General features: G+C 44.2%; 1 protein-coding gene across 1 annotated transcript in view; it reads left to right on the top strand.

Moving 5' to 3' along the window:
* rac3a (Rac family small GTPase 3a) overlaps positions 1-14,155 on the top strand; it is a 29,595-nt gene extending 15,440 nt beyond the window's left edge. The window contains exons 4-6 of the mRNA XM_084329672.1: positions 48-110; positions 1,879-2,038; positions 11,989-14,155. Coding sequence (XP_084185798.1) covers positions 48-110; positions 1,879-2,038; positions 11,989-12,119 — 354 coding nt within the window. The 3' untranslated portion in view covers positions 12,120-14,155. The remainder of the gene's footprint in view (positions 1-47; positions 111-1,878; positions 2,039-11,988) is intronic.
* The last annotated feature ends 2,656 nt before the right edge of the window (positions 14,156-16,811 follow it).

Here is a 16,811-nt window from a genome sequence, read left to right as displayed (position 1 = left end):
TTATGTATTTTCCATGTTGGCTTGATTCCCTGTCTTCTCTCCACCAGGACGTGTTCCTCATATGTTTCTCCCTGGTCAGCCCCGCCTCCTTTGAGAACCTCCGAGCCAAGGTTTGTGTCTCGACCGCATCATGATTCTGTAACGAAGAATAAGAGGAACCTTGTGTAATTAATTACCTTCTTGTCATGTTGCCGACAAATGAATGATTGACACCCCTCCCTCAAATCTATAACTTTAAAACCTTTTAGAATCTTTATTGAATTCAAAAAAAATATACACGGCTAACTTTTACCATAAAGTGTTAATTATTTTGGTAAATTCTGACCAAATATAACATTTTGGACTGTAAGTGTGGTGATTTTCATTTGTCCTTTTGGAATCAATAACGCTGTAACTGAGGGGTACAATTCCCTGACTGTATTGATAAGTATGGTATCATTAAACCACTACCGTCTTATGTACTTTAATTACTGGCCATACAGTACATGATATATAAATATGATGAACACTTCCCACAATGAATCGGTTCCATACAAAGTTGTAATTAAGTATTTATTGCAGCAAAAGGTACATAATATACTTCTCTATTTTACTTTGGATGCGCTTATAAGGCAAAGGAATGTGCGTAGGCAAATCAATAAGGAATGTCCATTCTCTGGTTACGCAGGAGGTAATTATACAACCTGAATCTTGGGGAATTATATCTATGGTACACTAGTAATATATAGCGGGAGATACTGGAAGGGTCCCCCCGGTTGTAAGCCAGCAGGGGTAGAGGATCTGTCGGTAGTAGAGCCTGGGTCAACGATGATAAGGAGACTCCGAGTACGGGAGACGGTGCAATAAGATCTTGATCCACAGACGAATACAGCTGTTCTCCGTAGCCTGTAGATCCACAGGGAAGAAAGCTAGCCTGCCTCAGGCTCTCTGAGGCGCAGACTCGACGTGGCTCCTCACAGGGTAAATCCCACACACGTGTAGGCGTCGGCGATTCTCCGCTCCATTAATCACAGGACCAAAAGCAAATATAATCCAGCCGCAAAGGGCTATGTAGTCGTCGGGTAGATTAATCCAGTGTACATGTCCACACGGTTCTCGTCTAGGGCTCCTCGGGTGAAAGCGCCATGAAAGCAGCCCAGCCTGGATAAGCTCTCTAGCTGATACGAGGAAGCGTTGGTGATGCTGGTCACTGTAGAACTTTAGCCGCACGATACACTATACACAAATAGACTATTACTGACTTAATAGAAATATGTCGCACTCGACGGTATAGCGCCAAACTCTGACAATTCAGTTATTAATTTGCATGCGGTCTCAATGCTCTATTTGGGGCCAAACGGGCCATACTTCACCGCACGGAGTATCGTGGGTGAGGCTTCAACTTATTGGGTAACATACTTCTGTATTCACCTGCGCCATATTTATATGCACGGCGAACAATCTAGTGCCAACCTCATTTCTGTCTCGTATTCTTGGGCAAGGCCGGGCATGTACAGACATGTCTTGACGGTGGCTTTGAACCTGACTCTGGAGGCATGGTCTTGGCGCCTGTGGACCGCTGTCCAATAGGAGAATGAAATATTATGGTCTGTACTAGGCTAAAGGGATATTCCGTGTATATGTACAAGGAATATACAAGGGATATCAAACGATATACAAATATTATGCAATATATATCAATCAATAAATATATATATTCGGTTTAATCTGATCCTTTGTAACAAACGCCATTGACCTTCCTCGCCTTCCCTCCTACTCGTCCCACTCCAAGGTGACCTGTAGGTGTCTTGCAAGTTATCCAACACAAAACCCTAACACCTTGCATGGGCATATTCAGTCTGGCCTCAAACTTTGACCTATGACCTCTTAATAATACAGTGGTACCCGGAGGTGCGCCACCACTGCCCCAAAACCCCGATCATCCTGGTGGGGACAAAGCTCGACCTCAGAGACGACAAGGACACCATGGAGAGGCTGAGGGACAGGAAGCTTTCCCCCATCACCTACCCTCAGGGCCTGGCCATGGCCAGGGAGATAGGTAAGAAAGTAGAGAAAGTCTTCATTTTTTTTCTTCTTTTTTTTTACCTTTATTTAAAATCGTACTTTTCTGAGGTTTACCTCATTTACAGAACCATACAAATGCAAAACGGTACACAATTAAGCAGCGCTATTCACAGAATAATGAAACATGCATAAAGGTCTGTCTTTTAGGTCATCTGTCTTAAGGAATCTACCTTGCCTATATTATTACATACTATGCTAATGCAAGTCTGTTGCACCCAAGTTCGACACTGTTTGCTGACTTGTTGTACAGAACTTTTTTGGATAAAAGCGTCAGCTAAATTACTAAATGTAAAAAGATTAATAAAGAAATAAATACCAAAATAAATTCTTTCCTAGAGAAGGGAGAACCTCCAACCTCAGAGAGTTGGAGCACATTCCAAAAGTTAGAGGCGTCATAGGAAAAAGCTGATTTCCCTAGATCAGAACATACTGTAGGGACCCTAAGAACCATCCAGTCATTAGATCAGAACATACTGGAGGGACCCTAAGAACCATCCAGTCATTAGATCAGAACATACTGGAGGGACCCTAAGAACCATCCAGTCATTAGATCAGAACATACTGGAGGGACCCTAAGAACCATCCAGTCATTAGATCAGAACATACTGGAGGGACCCTAAGAACCATCCAGTCATTAGATCAGAACATACTGGAGGGACCCTAAGAACCATCCGGTTATTAGATCAAGTCGAATACAGTAGGTTCCAATATTCCATTCTAACAATGAAGAGATATAAAAAGGTTGCTTACCAATAAGGGCTTTAAAAATAAACAAATACCAGTGTTTGTTGTGCCTTTCTGCAAGAGAAGGCCAACCTACCCTGTCATTAGGACACAATTTGTGAAGAAGAAGAAGTTGTTCTTAATTGACCTGCCTGGTTAAATGATCATCTATGTGTGTGTATAGGGTTGGGGTGTAAAATATTACATGTAACAGGATTCATTGTTAATGGACGACATGACCACAAAACACCATACATCTAATTTAGGAGAGCCTAAGTAACGACATGCGTGGATATTTTTGTTTTTAAAAGTTATTATAGGATTCTGTATGTCTAAGCGATGTGGATATACATATTTGGGCTGGGAGTCAACAGAGAGCCATTCCCAAACTTTTCAGTTTTCAAAAATATCACCCTAGGTTTGACGTAGTGAATCCTGCAATCCAGATTAGAGGCTGACATGCGAGTGGATTTTTACTCCCGCTCCTTCCCACAGAAATAATCCCATCCCATCCAAATCCCAAGTGAGAGTTTCAAAAAAATCCCACTCCCACAGAGGACTGATCCCAATCCCGTCCCAATCCCGAGCCAAACTTTTATAGAATCCCACTCCCATCCCACTCCCGTTTACCTGCTCCGTTTTTCTTCCTCAGTATAAAATATGCAGTACGCTCTGCTCAACCTAACAGGCTTGAGGTTGCATGCCGGATGCAGTATAGACTAGACATCTGGTGTAGTTCGTTTCGCTTGTGCTGCAGTGTTTTGTGACTGAATGAAAACTACAAGGGTGAGAAATGTTCAAATATCACTCCCGTCCAAATCCTGTTGATTTTGTTGTCATAATTCCCACTCCCTTCTCAGGGTGTCCGCGGATCCTTAAAAAGTCTTAAAAGGTCTTAAATTTGTTTATCAATAATTAAGGCCTTAGTTTGTCTTAAAATGTCTTAAATCCATTTTCAGAGGTCTTAAAAATGCCATAGAAAGGAAAGATAAAATGCCATGTCATCTTATGTTTTATTATGAAATCTGGGGGGAAACGGTTAACGGGAGATAAAGTTTGACTTTTCATTGACCGTGTTGTAGAATCACGCAGACCGGAATGGGGCGGAACCAACACAACTCCTTGTGTAATGTGTTGGCCGGGGAACCATTTTAGCAACGGAGTCTAGCTAACGTTAGCAAGGCGAAGCGATAACGCTAACGTTACGTTTAGTTTAGTTTAGCATTTGCACTCGTTAATATGGGAAAGTGCCAATTTAACGAGAACTGGCTCGACAATCCACTGTTTGCGCGATGGTTGGTCCCAGTCAAATACCATCACAAGCCCCGCTGAACAAAAAAAAATAGCAGTCGCGTCGCACATGCTGAGCGCTCTGCAAAAACCGCCTGCAAACTACTATTTCGCATTTATTTTCGGCCCCTGCCTCCACACCAGCTGCGCCATCTCAGGTAGGACTATAACATCTGCACCAACAGAAGTCCGGATAACATTCGGCTCCACGCCAAAGCTTGAAGCTGAGGTCTTAACTTGAAAATAATCTATTCACGGATGTAAACAAGGACACGTTTGTGTTTATGTTCGATGAGAGCTTCACCCACTATGTATTTCTTCCTCCCACCCACCCCCTCCTAATGACGTACAGTATCCTCCCATGTATGTTAGGATCTATGGGTAACAGTACTGTATATTTGCATATCGTATATGTCACAAATGTAACGGTACAGTACTATATACCTGTATGTCCCTATGCCATAAATGTCATGTATGTTGAGTATGTCATAAATGTCACTATGAATTGAAAATGGGGGACCCTGATGTAAACAAGACAAACGTCTTTCTCTGGTCTGCATCCCCTTAACAATTGTGTGTATTGAGCCGTACTGTATTGTACCCATTCTGCAATCTGTTAAACAAAGTATTCATTCATTCAACCAAAACCACAAAAACAAAACAACTGGATGAATGAATGAAAACGTTATTTAACAGATTGCAGAATGGGTACAATACAGTACGGCTCAATACACACAATTGTTAAGGGGATGCAGACCAGAGAAAGACGTGTGTCTTGTTTACATCAGGGTCCCCCATTTTCAATTATAGTGACATGACATTTATGACATACTCAACATACATGACATCATGACATTAATGGCATAGGGACATACATGACATACAGGTATACTATATAGTACTGTAGTGTTACAATTGTGACATATACGATATGCAAATATACAGTACTGTTACCCAGAGATCCTAACAGAAAATATATACATATGATGGGGAGGAGACTGTACATTAGGGGGGGGGGGGGGTTTGGACATTTACGGTGCCCAGTTTCTAATTGCAGCCTCCCGTAGGTGCTCTTTAAGAGCGGTTTTGAATGTGGGCAGGGGTAAAGTGGGATTTAGGAGTGAGGTTAAGCAGTAGTCTGACCAGTTTGTTTTGTGATGTTTGTAATCTTGTTTTTAGGGCCTTTGAGGTGCTTTGGTACCATGAGGTGCAAGCATAGTCGTAGTACCCTTGAATGAGTGCTCCTGTTAGAGTCTTCAGGGTATTCTTGTTTACCAGAGAGGAGATCCGGCACAAGAATCTTGTTTGTTGGTTGACTTTTTTGATACCCTGGGGAGGGTGGTAATAGTTATGTGTTCTGACAGTGGCTGCTTGGCCCCTGGTATATTTTGTATAGCTATATTTGCTATTTATGTTTGGTCACCCCTTTGTTGAAATTCATCCAATCCAGTTACTCCTTTAAGTTCAAGATTTTTAAGTTTCCAAGTTATGTTTTAATAAACATCTTTGGACCAATGTGTCCCTAAACTTAAACTAATTGGTGTCGTTGCATGATTTTTGTTATTGTGAAATTGGTATTAAATTTAATTCTGAGTGGCATTAAAAAGTCTTAAAAAGCATTAAATCTGACTGGGCTAAACCTGCAGATACCCTGCCTTCTGCTCCTGTTGACTTTTACTCCCGGTCCTGCCCAATCACGTGATTCAATGTGAAATTGACTCCCATCCCGCGGGAATCCCGAAAAGATGTCATCCTCTAATCCAGACTAAGCTCGACTACTGTAGATGTAAATAGTTTTGTACCTAAGACTTGACTACTGTAGATGTAAGTTGTTTTGTACCTATGGCTGGACTACTGTAGGCAGTGACATTAGCAAATTATAGAAACGGTATATATTAATAAAAATAAGTGTTCCATAGCATACAATAGATTCACAAAACTTCTCATGTAGGTGGAACACGCATGTCTGCCCTTGCACGGAAATTAAATAATGTTACAGTATTAATATAGCCATCAATGGCTCATGCCAAATTATTAGGGCCTATTGCACACAAAAAAGATAAAAAACTATTTATCAATTAACAAGTCTGAGTCAGAGTCTGCAGCTTCCGAGTCCGAATGCAGTCGATGCTCAAGTCCAAGTCAGAGTCATCAGTGCTCAAGTCCAAGTCAAGTCACAAGTCCTGAAAATCAGTCCAGGACTCGAGTACTACACTGACTGTAGGTATAAGTTGTTTTGTACTTAAGGCTGGACTACTGTAGGTATAAGTTGTTTTGTACTTAAGGAGGTAGTTTGCAGGACACAGCCATGAGCGGTCGCAAATTCCTGAGCTCCCGGAGCCCTCGTCAATACAGCAAGCAAAAGAGATTTTGCGCACATTTTCTCCTCGTTATGTTTTGGATAACAGATTCGTACCTCTACTCAACGATGAAGCACAACCAGACAGAAGAGGAGAGAAGAGCAAAAATAGAAAAGGAGGTACACAGCGACTTTTATTTCCAAAACGGCACGGAGCATAAGCACCTGGCCGTGGGGACAGCGACCGTTCACGCAACATTAACGGCCAATCCTGAAAGAAAGAACAGACCCCCGAATGGCAGAATGGACCGAAAGACCTTTTTGTCCCTTATCCTGCTACTCTCGGGAGACATTCATCTAAACCCAGGCCCGGTCTTGACCAGAACTCAGGCGAGAAGACTTGGTCTGGCAGCGCAAGAAGCGAGGGAGGTTGCCATCGCGACCAACAACAACATCAACAACTGTGGCTACATCCACTGCGCGGACGGCAACTCTTCCCAAATGACGCCGCAGCAGACGAGCACACGTGAGGCAGAGACGAGAGGAGGTGAACCGAGGGTCGAAACCATGACGACCATCTCGACGCGGGATATAAACATCTCAACGCCCGATAGCCGGCTAGCCAGCGGAGCTAACTGCGAAAACATCCAGGAACAAAGGACTCTGGACCGAGTCCTTTGTTGTACCAGCACGGCGCGGGACCCGACCCCCCCCTCCCCCCTTCCCACCCACGACAACAAAGCCCCCCCAACCGGCAACCCCACGGACAAATCGCCTGATAAATTAGCCAACCTAGCCAGGCTGGCTATGTTTACCAGCCCAGGAGAACAAAGGGTTGCCGCCAGAGAAGACACAGGACAAAGGATCCCCCCTCCCCACACACCAACACACAGACCTCACGGAGACAACAACAAAGCCCCCCCCCTCCCTCCCCCACAGCAGCACCAGCAGCTCCCTCCGGACATCACAGAGCCCCCCCCCCTTCCCACAGAAGAAGAATCCTACCTTTATCTTAAGGATATTGACGACACTGCAGATAAAAACGGACTACATATCTTTCATCTTAATGTAAATAGCCTCAGGCACAAACTGGCAGAAATAAGACAACATTTCAGTAGCGGAAAGGTAAACATACTATGTTTCTCAGAAACTAAACTGGACTTATCAGTAACAGACCCGGAAATTGAATTAGAGAACTATTCTTTAGTCCGCAATGACAGGAACAGGCATGGAGGAGGTGTCTGTATGTACATCCATCAAGACACCAAATTTATTAACCGTACAGACCTAGATCATGAGGCTATTGAAACTGTTTTTGTAGAAATTCTATTTGAAAGGGCTAAATCTGTTCTAGTCGGCACAATTTACAGACCGCCAGACCAAAATGGCTTTTATGACGTGTTGGATGCGTGCTTAGCTGGAGTTGAGGATACAGAAATGATTCTTATTGGGGATTGGAACACGGATATGCAACAAAAAGATGCACCCGTCTTCAAATCCTACAATAGGTTTTGTGATCTGCACGGCCTCAGCCAACTAATCACACAACCCACACGTGTGTGTGAGTCAACTCAGACTACCATTGACCTCATCCTGACCTCTGACAAGTCCAAGATCGCCAATAAAGGGGTTATAGCATGCGGGTTAAGTGATCATTATATGATATTCTGTACGCGCAAAAAGCTAAAACAAAAGGCTGGCTGTCACAAAACAGTCACATCTAGAGACCTAAAAACCTACTCTAGCGAGGCCTTTAACCTTGAACTGGAAAGTCTGGACTGGTCAGACGAGCTCAATGGTACACTGGTTGAAGAAACATGGCTTGGCTTCAAAACCAAATTTTCAACGATACTAAACAACATGGCCCCCCTAAGAACCACCAGGGTAAAAAATCGCGCTGAGCCGTGGATGCACGCTGAAATACTGACCGCTATGAAAACCAGAGACAAAAAATGCTCTGAGTTTCGTAAAAGTCAGTCAAAGCTTAACATAAGCACGAGCAGTGAACTCCAAGCCCACGTGACTGAACTCAAACTGGAAAGAAACAGACTAAGAAATGATGTAAACTCCATGATCAAAACAGCAAAGAAAAAATTCATCAATGACAAAACCGAGGAAAACAAAAACAAACCGCGTGAACTTTGGAAATTACTCAATAACCAACTAGGCTGCAGTAAAAAACTTAAAACCAGATTCTCAAACATAAACATAAAGACGGACAACACGCTCATCACAGAAAAGCTGGATGTAGCCAATTACTTAAATAGTTTCTTCACAAACATAGCCACAACACTGGTAAACAAACTACCCTCCCACTCAGGGCATTATGGGGTAGAACACATAGTAGCATACTACAAGAACCTAGGGGTCCACAAAGACGACTTCAAACTGGAAATGGTAACAACAGATGAGGTACTCAAAAAACTGAGCGCCCTCCAACCCAACAAGGCCACTGGCCATGACAACATCCCCTCCAAATTCCTCAGAGACTCAGCAGCCGCCATCACCCCAGTCATCACACACATAATAAACCTCTCCATAAAACAGGGACACGTCCCCAAGGACTTCAAAATTGCGAGAGTGACCCCTCTGCACAAAAAAGGCAGTAAATTAGACCCAGGCAACTACCGCCCTGTTTCTATCCTTACCTCCATCTCGAAAGTCATGGAAAAAATTGTATACGAACAGGTTGAAAAATACCTTGCGGAAAAAAATCTAATCTACGAATTCCAATCTGGCTTCAGAACATCCCACTCCACTGACACATGCCTTCTCTATTTAAACGACCACATCAAACAAGAGGTGGACGCGGGCAAATACTGCGGCATGGTCATGCTGGACCTACAAAAGGCCTTCGACACTGTCAATCACACCATTCTGATTGACAAGCTAAAAGCAATTGGTTTTGATAGTCTAGCTGGATGCAATCCTACCTGGAGGGGAGAGAGCAGATGGTGGAGGTAAACGGTACCCTATCCCCCCCCCTCACAGTAAACTGTGGTGTTCCACAAGGAAGCATACTAGGTCCGCTACTGTTCCTAATTTATGCAAATGACATGTCGTCAGCTTGTGACTGCAACTTGTTCCTGTTTGCGGACGACTCAGCCCTGCTGGTCTCTGACAAGAACAAGTTACAGGTTGAAAAAACCCTCTGCTCAGAACTAGGCAAAATCTGCATATGGCTCGCTGATAACAAACTATCATTACACATGGGCAAAACAGAGTCCATTCTCTTCGGTTCAAATAACAAACTCAGCAAGACCGACGGCTTCTCAGTTACAGTGGGTGACAATATTGTCACAAGGAAAGAAGATATTACCTACCTGGGTTCCATCCTAGAGGCAAATCTTTCCTGTGACAAAATGGCATCCAATGTAATAAAAAAAGTCAACCAACGAACACGATTCTTGTACCGGATCTCCTCACTGGTAAACAAGAATACCTTGAAGACTCTAGCAGGAGCACTCATTCAAGGGTACTACGACTATGCTTGCACCTCATGGTACCAAAGCACCTCAAAGGCGCTAAAAACAAAATTACAAACATCTCAAAACAAACTGGTCAGACTACTGCTTGACCTTACTCCTAGAACCCACCTCACCCCTGCCCACTTTGACAACCTAGGATGGCTTAGAGTAGACGACAGAGTACAGCAACTTGCAATGGGCCTGGTCTACAAGATACACTACACGACCAAGGTACCCATGTACATGACAAAATACTTCCCAAAGGTCAGTGAATACCACGATCACAACACCAGAGGGAGCTCCACAAATAATGTGAAACCCAGATACGGCTCAAACAAGGGACTAAACACATTTCGCAATTATGCCACATCAATGTGGAACACCCTACCCAAAGCTGTAAAGGAATGTGAATCACTACCCACTTTCAAAAACACTCTCAAAAAACACCTAAGGGAGACTGCAACTCGAAACTGGCCCCTGTAAATGTCCGAACACAACCCCCTCCAATGTACAGTAAATTACCAAGTATGGTCTTGTCAATAATCCAATGTACAGTGTTGTTTGTACAGTTGTACAGTGTCCCCCACCCACCCCTCCTACCCAACCCCCCCCCCCCACTCCTACCCAACCCCCCCCCCCCCCCCCCACCCAACCACCTCCAATGTACAGTCCCCCCCACCCCCACCTACCCAATCCAATGTACAGTTTCTACGCCTAATGTATATACTCCTTTCTTTCTGGACTCTTTTTGTATCACAAACAGTACTGTAATTGCAAATCTGGTATGTCATAAATGTATAGATGTAGCAGTACTGTCTATCTGTATGTCATGTATGTCATATATGTTACGATGAATTGAAAATGGGGGACCCTGATGTAAACAAGACGAAAGTCTTTCTCTGGTCTGCATCCCCTTAACAATTGTATGTATTGAGCTGTACTGTACTGTACCCATTCTGCAATCTGTTAATAAAGTTTTCATTCATTCATTCATTCAAGGCTGGACTACTGTAGGTATAAGTTGTTTTTGTACCTATGGCTGGATTACTGTAAGTGTAAGTTGTTTTGTACTAAGGCTGGACTAGGTACAAGTTGTTTTGTACTTAATGCTGGACTAGGTACAAGTTGTTTTGTACTTAAGGCTCGACTAGGTACAAGTTGTTTTGTACTTAATGCTGGACTAGGTACAAGTTGTTTTGTACTTAATGCTGGACTAGGTACAAGTTGTTTTGTACTTAATGCTGGACTAGGTACACGTTGTTTTGTACTTAATGCTGGACTAGGTACAAGTTGTTTTGTACTTAATGCTGGACTAGGTACAAGTTGTTTTGTACTTAATGCTAGACTACGTACAAGTTGTTTTGTACTTAAGGCTGGACTAGGTACAAGTTGTTTTGTACTTAAGGCTCGACTAGGTACAAGTTGTTTTGTACTTAATGCTGGACTAGGTACAAGTTGTTTTGTACTTAATGCTGGATTAGGTACAAGTTGTTTTGTACTTAATGCTGGACTAGGTACAAGTTGTTTTGTACTTAATGCTGGACTAGGTACAAGTTGTTTTGTACTTAATGCTGGACTAGGTACAAGTTGTTTTGTACTTAATGCTGGACTAGGTACAAGTTGTTTTGTACTTAATGCTGGACTAGGTACAAGTTGTTTTGTACTTAACGCTGGACTAGGTACAAGTTGTTTTGTACTTAAGGTTGGACTAGGTACAAGTTGTTTTGTACTTAAGGCTGGACTAGGTACAAGTTGTTTTGTACTTAAGGCTGGACTAGGTACAAGTTGTTTTGTACTTAATGCTGGACTAGGTACAAGTTGTTTTGTACTTAAGGCTGGACTAGGTACAAGTTGTTTTGTACTTAATGCTGGACTAGGTACAAGTTATTTTGTACTTAAGGCTGGACTAGGTACAAGTTGTTTTGTACTTAATGCTGGACTAGGTACAAGTTGTTTTGTACTTAATGCTGGACTAGGTACAAGTTGTTTTGTACTTAAGGCTGGACTACTGTAGGTGTAAGTTGTTGCCTTCCTTTAAAACCTTACATCTCAGTTTAATATATTTTGTATAATATCAGTTTTACAGATTACATTCATACTACTGACTGACCAATGACTTCTCTGTCTCTGGGTCCTCATGTCCAGGTGCAGTGAAGTACCTGGAGTGCTCCGCCCTGACCCAGCGGGGACTGAAGACAGTGTTTGACGAGGCCATCCGTGCCGTCCTCTGCCCCCCGCCTGTCAAAAAGAGGGGGAGGAAGTGCACGGTCTTCTGAGAGAGGGAGGGGGAGGGTCTTACATTGGGCATAGGGCACTGCCAAATGGGAACAGTTTTGAAACAAAAAACGGCAATCATGCGTCTGTACAGAAAAGGGATCATCTTTAACTGGCCACAAGTGATGATTCTGTTGGTTGGCATGCTGCAAAAAAGGCAACATTTAAGTATTAAGCGTCCAGTTCTGTGCAACTAAATGCCTTATGTTCTATTGGAATAATTTGAAGGGTCTGTTTGTTACTATACTAAGCCAGGAATGAGAGAGAGGAATTGATTGTTTTCTAGTTGGATGTGCAAAAAAGTTTTTTTTCCACACAAAAAAATCACATTCAGCCCAATCTGTTTTATTTAGACACACTGCGTACACACACACACACACACACACACACACACACACACACACACACACACACACACACACACACACACACACACACACACACACACAACAAGAGAATGGACTAAATGCAGGTGTTGGTGGCGTTTTGGCTTTTTTTTAAATTTTTTTTATCTTGCAGGTGTCTTTTTAGTATATGGCAAGTGTAGTTCAGCATTGTAGAATGGAACACTATGAATAAATCGATTACAGATAACAACAATTTTCCCATAACAATCATACCGCACAGGTGATTGATTGAACATTTTTTTAACAGATTGCAGAATGGGTACAATACAGTACGGCTCAATACACACTTGTTAAGGGGATGCAGACCAGAGAAAGACATAATGAATTGTATGTAAGGGTGCAATTAGCACCGTACAATCCATTCTTTGTGGATCCCGCCCTTGAAGTGTGAATGTGATATATCACAAGAAACTACTCAAACTTGACTGTCTTTAACTATAAGTGAACACACAACTTTAACATACCACTCTGGGGATGACAGTGGCTTGGGAGGTAGAGCAGTTGTCTGGTAATCCGGAGGTTCCCTGTTTGATTCCCGCTCCTCCCGGGCAGTGTGTCGAAGTGTCCTTGAGCAAGACACTTAACCCCTAATTGCTCCCACTCCTCCGTGTGAATGGGTAAAATGTGAGGAACAAATTGTAAAGCGCTTTGGATTAAAGCACTATATACTGTAAATGCATCCATTTACTCTAACTTACCATCTTTAGATAATAAAGTACTCAACTACTGTCCTTTAACTATGGGTAAACACAACACTCTAACTTACCCTCTTTAGCTATGAATGAACACAACACTCTAATTTCTTTAAATAATAAATAAATAAAGTTTGAAAATGTAAAACAGAGTTATATATGGTTCTTCGCCTGAGGCACTTGGGGTGGAAACTTACGTTTTATGCAACTGCACAAGCACACTTCCCCTTCTTATTTTCTATACCTGTATATATTTTCTTTTTAACTTCTGGTCAGACATGCTCTTTTGCTGACCTCTGCTGACCAAACATGTATTGTTGTCTAAAAAGGAGACTTAAATGAGTGCCATTCTCAGAAGGTTCCCACAGTGTACATGTGCAGCCATGCACTTAACCAGGAAGCACACTCAGCCCTACCTAGGATGCCAGTAGACTAATGTACATACAGTAGATCACACAACCCCACCCCATTCTGTAATACAGAATCTGCTTACCTCTACTTTTGTACGATGCCTGCCAAGGGAAGAAGGTTGACAATGTGCCATTTGTGAAGTGTGTTTTGTGGAACTAGCATTGCCCATGTAAGACCCCCTTCAAATGGTTACTCAGAGGGCATGCTGCCTTCTACCGTATATAGTTATTTTAACCAGTTGTATTTTCTGAGAGTTTGTATGATGTGTGTGTGAGGGAGACAGTGTGAATCAGTGAGAAAAAAAGTGAGACAGGTGGGTGAGTCGGCTTCATGGTTTTTCCTTAAATCCTACATGCTTGTACTTTAATCACACTTGGTCGTTGCCTAATCCACGTTGATTTAATTGATACCAACGAAGAAGTATTTACTGTAACACTTAAAGGGAATGGTTTGTTTTGAATACCTGTTGTAATGTTGCCAAAAACTCACTAAACGTACGTAAAAGTACATTAAAGTTACATTTGAATGGAACAAATGAAGTAGCTCTTTATTTCTGTGTGTGTGTGAGAGATTTATCTTTATTATTATTTGAGGTGAGTCCCATTGAGATGATGAGATCTATTTTTTATCCAGGCTAGGATAGCAGCAATACAGTGTTGCAAACAACATAAAAGCAAACATTAAAAACACATAGCAAAACATGCAGAATAACGAAGGTTATCCTATAACCCTAGTTATATGAGTAGATAGCGAGCGCTCCGCTCTATGGGAAATCCCCTATAGCATAGGGCTACTTGAAATAATTTAGCTACAATGCACCTGTCCAGCCACGCCCACTCTCGCCCATGCACTTAAGAGAGGGGTGTGACCATACTTCCGCTCTTCCCTAGTCTTGACCGTTATCCGGAAGACAATTAGGGGTCCTCAGTGAATGAGAGCAGAGCGCTCGCTATCTACTCATATAACTAGGGTTATAGGATAACCTTCGTTATATTCCGTAGATGGCTCCCGATCTGCTCTATGGGACATAGGAGCGGAGCAGGGCGGAGAGCCCGACAAATGCACCCGCTGAGGTCCCCTACAACCATCAGAACACCGGGGAGGGTCCGGGCCGCCCCACCCCCCCTAGTGAGGGGTGGGGGGGGGGGGAACAGGACACCGACTGTGCGAAAGGGGACAGCACCCAACAAACGCACAGGGTGAGCAGACCGCGGGACAGAAGGGCCACGCGCCCCGCCCGCCACCAGGGAACGTACGTGAAAACATAAGCCTGTGTTACCGCTTCCACACCTCGTGGGGTCGTTAAACCCCGACGCTGCCCACGAGGCGTCTCGAGGGGTCGGTATTCCAAACACCGACCTCGCGGGCGAAGCCGCAGCAGCGGGGCGCGAAGGAGGTCCCAGCCCCAGGCTACTCAAGGCAGGCTTACCGCCGAGGCCAGGGGCCAGGACAAAAGGGACCCGGTCAACGAGGCCGCGGCATCGAGACCTCTCCAGGTGTTTACTCGTGACACCACCCTCTACACCGCCAGCGCATCGGACAGGGCGGTTCAAGGAGGTTCTCTCTCAGAGGAGGAGGCTCCGCTGAGGGGGGGGTGGGCCCGAAGAACGTCCTGAGGAGGCTCTGAAAACTCCCTGAGGAGGCTCTCCCCCATAATCCCGTGGGGTCAGCCGGCATACCGGGGAGACAAACACTCCAAAAGAGGAGGTTGATCCCTTAACCCAGGCCAACAGGTAACAAGAGCAAAGCTCGACCTGCGCCCGAAGGACTGTGAACTACACGGGGGGGGGGGTGTTCGGCATGCCGTGCACAATGTCACCATCTCGTGGGGTCACAACTTTGCGGGGTCGGGGTAAACCAGTAAACCGACCTTGCCACAAACCCTGGCCCCGCCAATCTATTAATCCCACAGGGTTGGGGTTCAGAGAAAAGAGTTTGACACAATTGGCAGACGTCATAAAACATGCAGGGGCATTTTTTTCCAGATTCTTCTTCTGTGCAATCCTTTCGGTGAATGAAAAAGTGGTCGGCCGGTTGAATGGCGTGGTTTGGGACGTCCGGCGTCAACCACGTCTCGTGAAGCAGAGAACATTACAGTCCCTAATGTCTCTTTGGAATTGGATCCTTGCTCTGATGTCGTCCAGTTTATTTATATATTTTTTTTATCCACTTTTTCTCCTCTTGCCATTTTCCTGTCTCTGCTGTGCAGGCATCCCCCAACCGACCTGTAGGAGTCGCTGTCCACAACGTCCAGATTTCCACCCATCGACTTCCACCCGCTAACTCTGCCAATTGAGTTAGTATGACGGCCGGCCCAAGCCGGAGGCAACGCCGACAGCCGGAGTCGAACCCGGTGTCTCTTGCGTTGGTGACAAGTGCAATGTCCGCTGCGCCACCCAGCCGCCGTTCATCCAGTTTATTTTCGATTGATTGCACATTGGCCAACAATATGCTGGGCAATGGCGTTTTGTGCCTCCTGGATCTCAGTCTGTTTCGGACGCCTGCTCTCGTTCCTCGCCTTCTCCCCCCTTCCTTGCGTGGGCCGAGATCTGGTCCTGTTCTACTCAAGATCTCAGCAGGCCATTGTTGTTGCTCAGCGAGCTGATCCAGAGAGCAATCCAGTTGGTAAATTTTCCTTAATCCAATGTCGATGAGTGACTGACGGTCATACAGATTAAATGCACCAACAGCTGGTACAAACAAAACTCGTAAAACTATAAATATTAACAAAAGTAAGCACAGTCTCGTCGGAGCACACAGATAGGCAGCCGGACGTAGCAGCGCCATTTTGTCACACACGCCTGGAAGACGCCAGGTTTATCCCGGAGAGACATCCCAATTGACATCGCGATTTGGGACCTGCCACGCAGACCTCAACTCACGGATATATCTCTCGAGCCAATAAGAAAACGCGAAAGCCTGCAACGTTTTCAATGGCCGCACAGGGTTTACACACAGAGCCTGAGGACTCATATGACTAGGGTTACAGAATAACCCTCGTTATACCCCATTTCAGGTGCACGTCCAAACATATTCGGGCGACATCGCTGAAATATTGGGAGTAAGCACCACCTATATAAAAGTATTCTGTATGACAACTAATAAAGAAACTTGAACTATTGCGTCCCCCATGGGACCGCGACGGTGGCCTGCCTTGCCAACAGAGATTGAATCTCGTCGGCCA

This window comes from Notolepis coatsorum (assembly GCF_963971535.1).
Source record: "Notolepis coatsorum genome assembly, chromosome: 14".
NCBI lineage: Eukaryota > Metazoa > Chordata > Actinopteri > Aulopiformes > Paralepididae > Notolepis > Notolepis coatsorum.
Note: the sequence above shows the minus strand (reverse complement) of the source record. Positions and strands in the feature narration are given on the sequence as shown.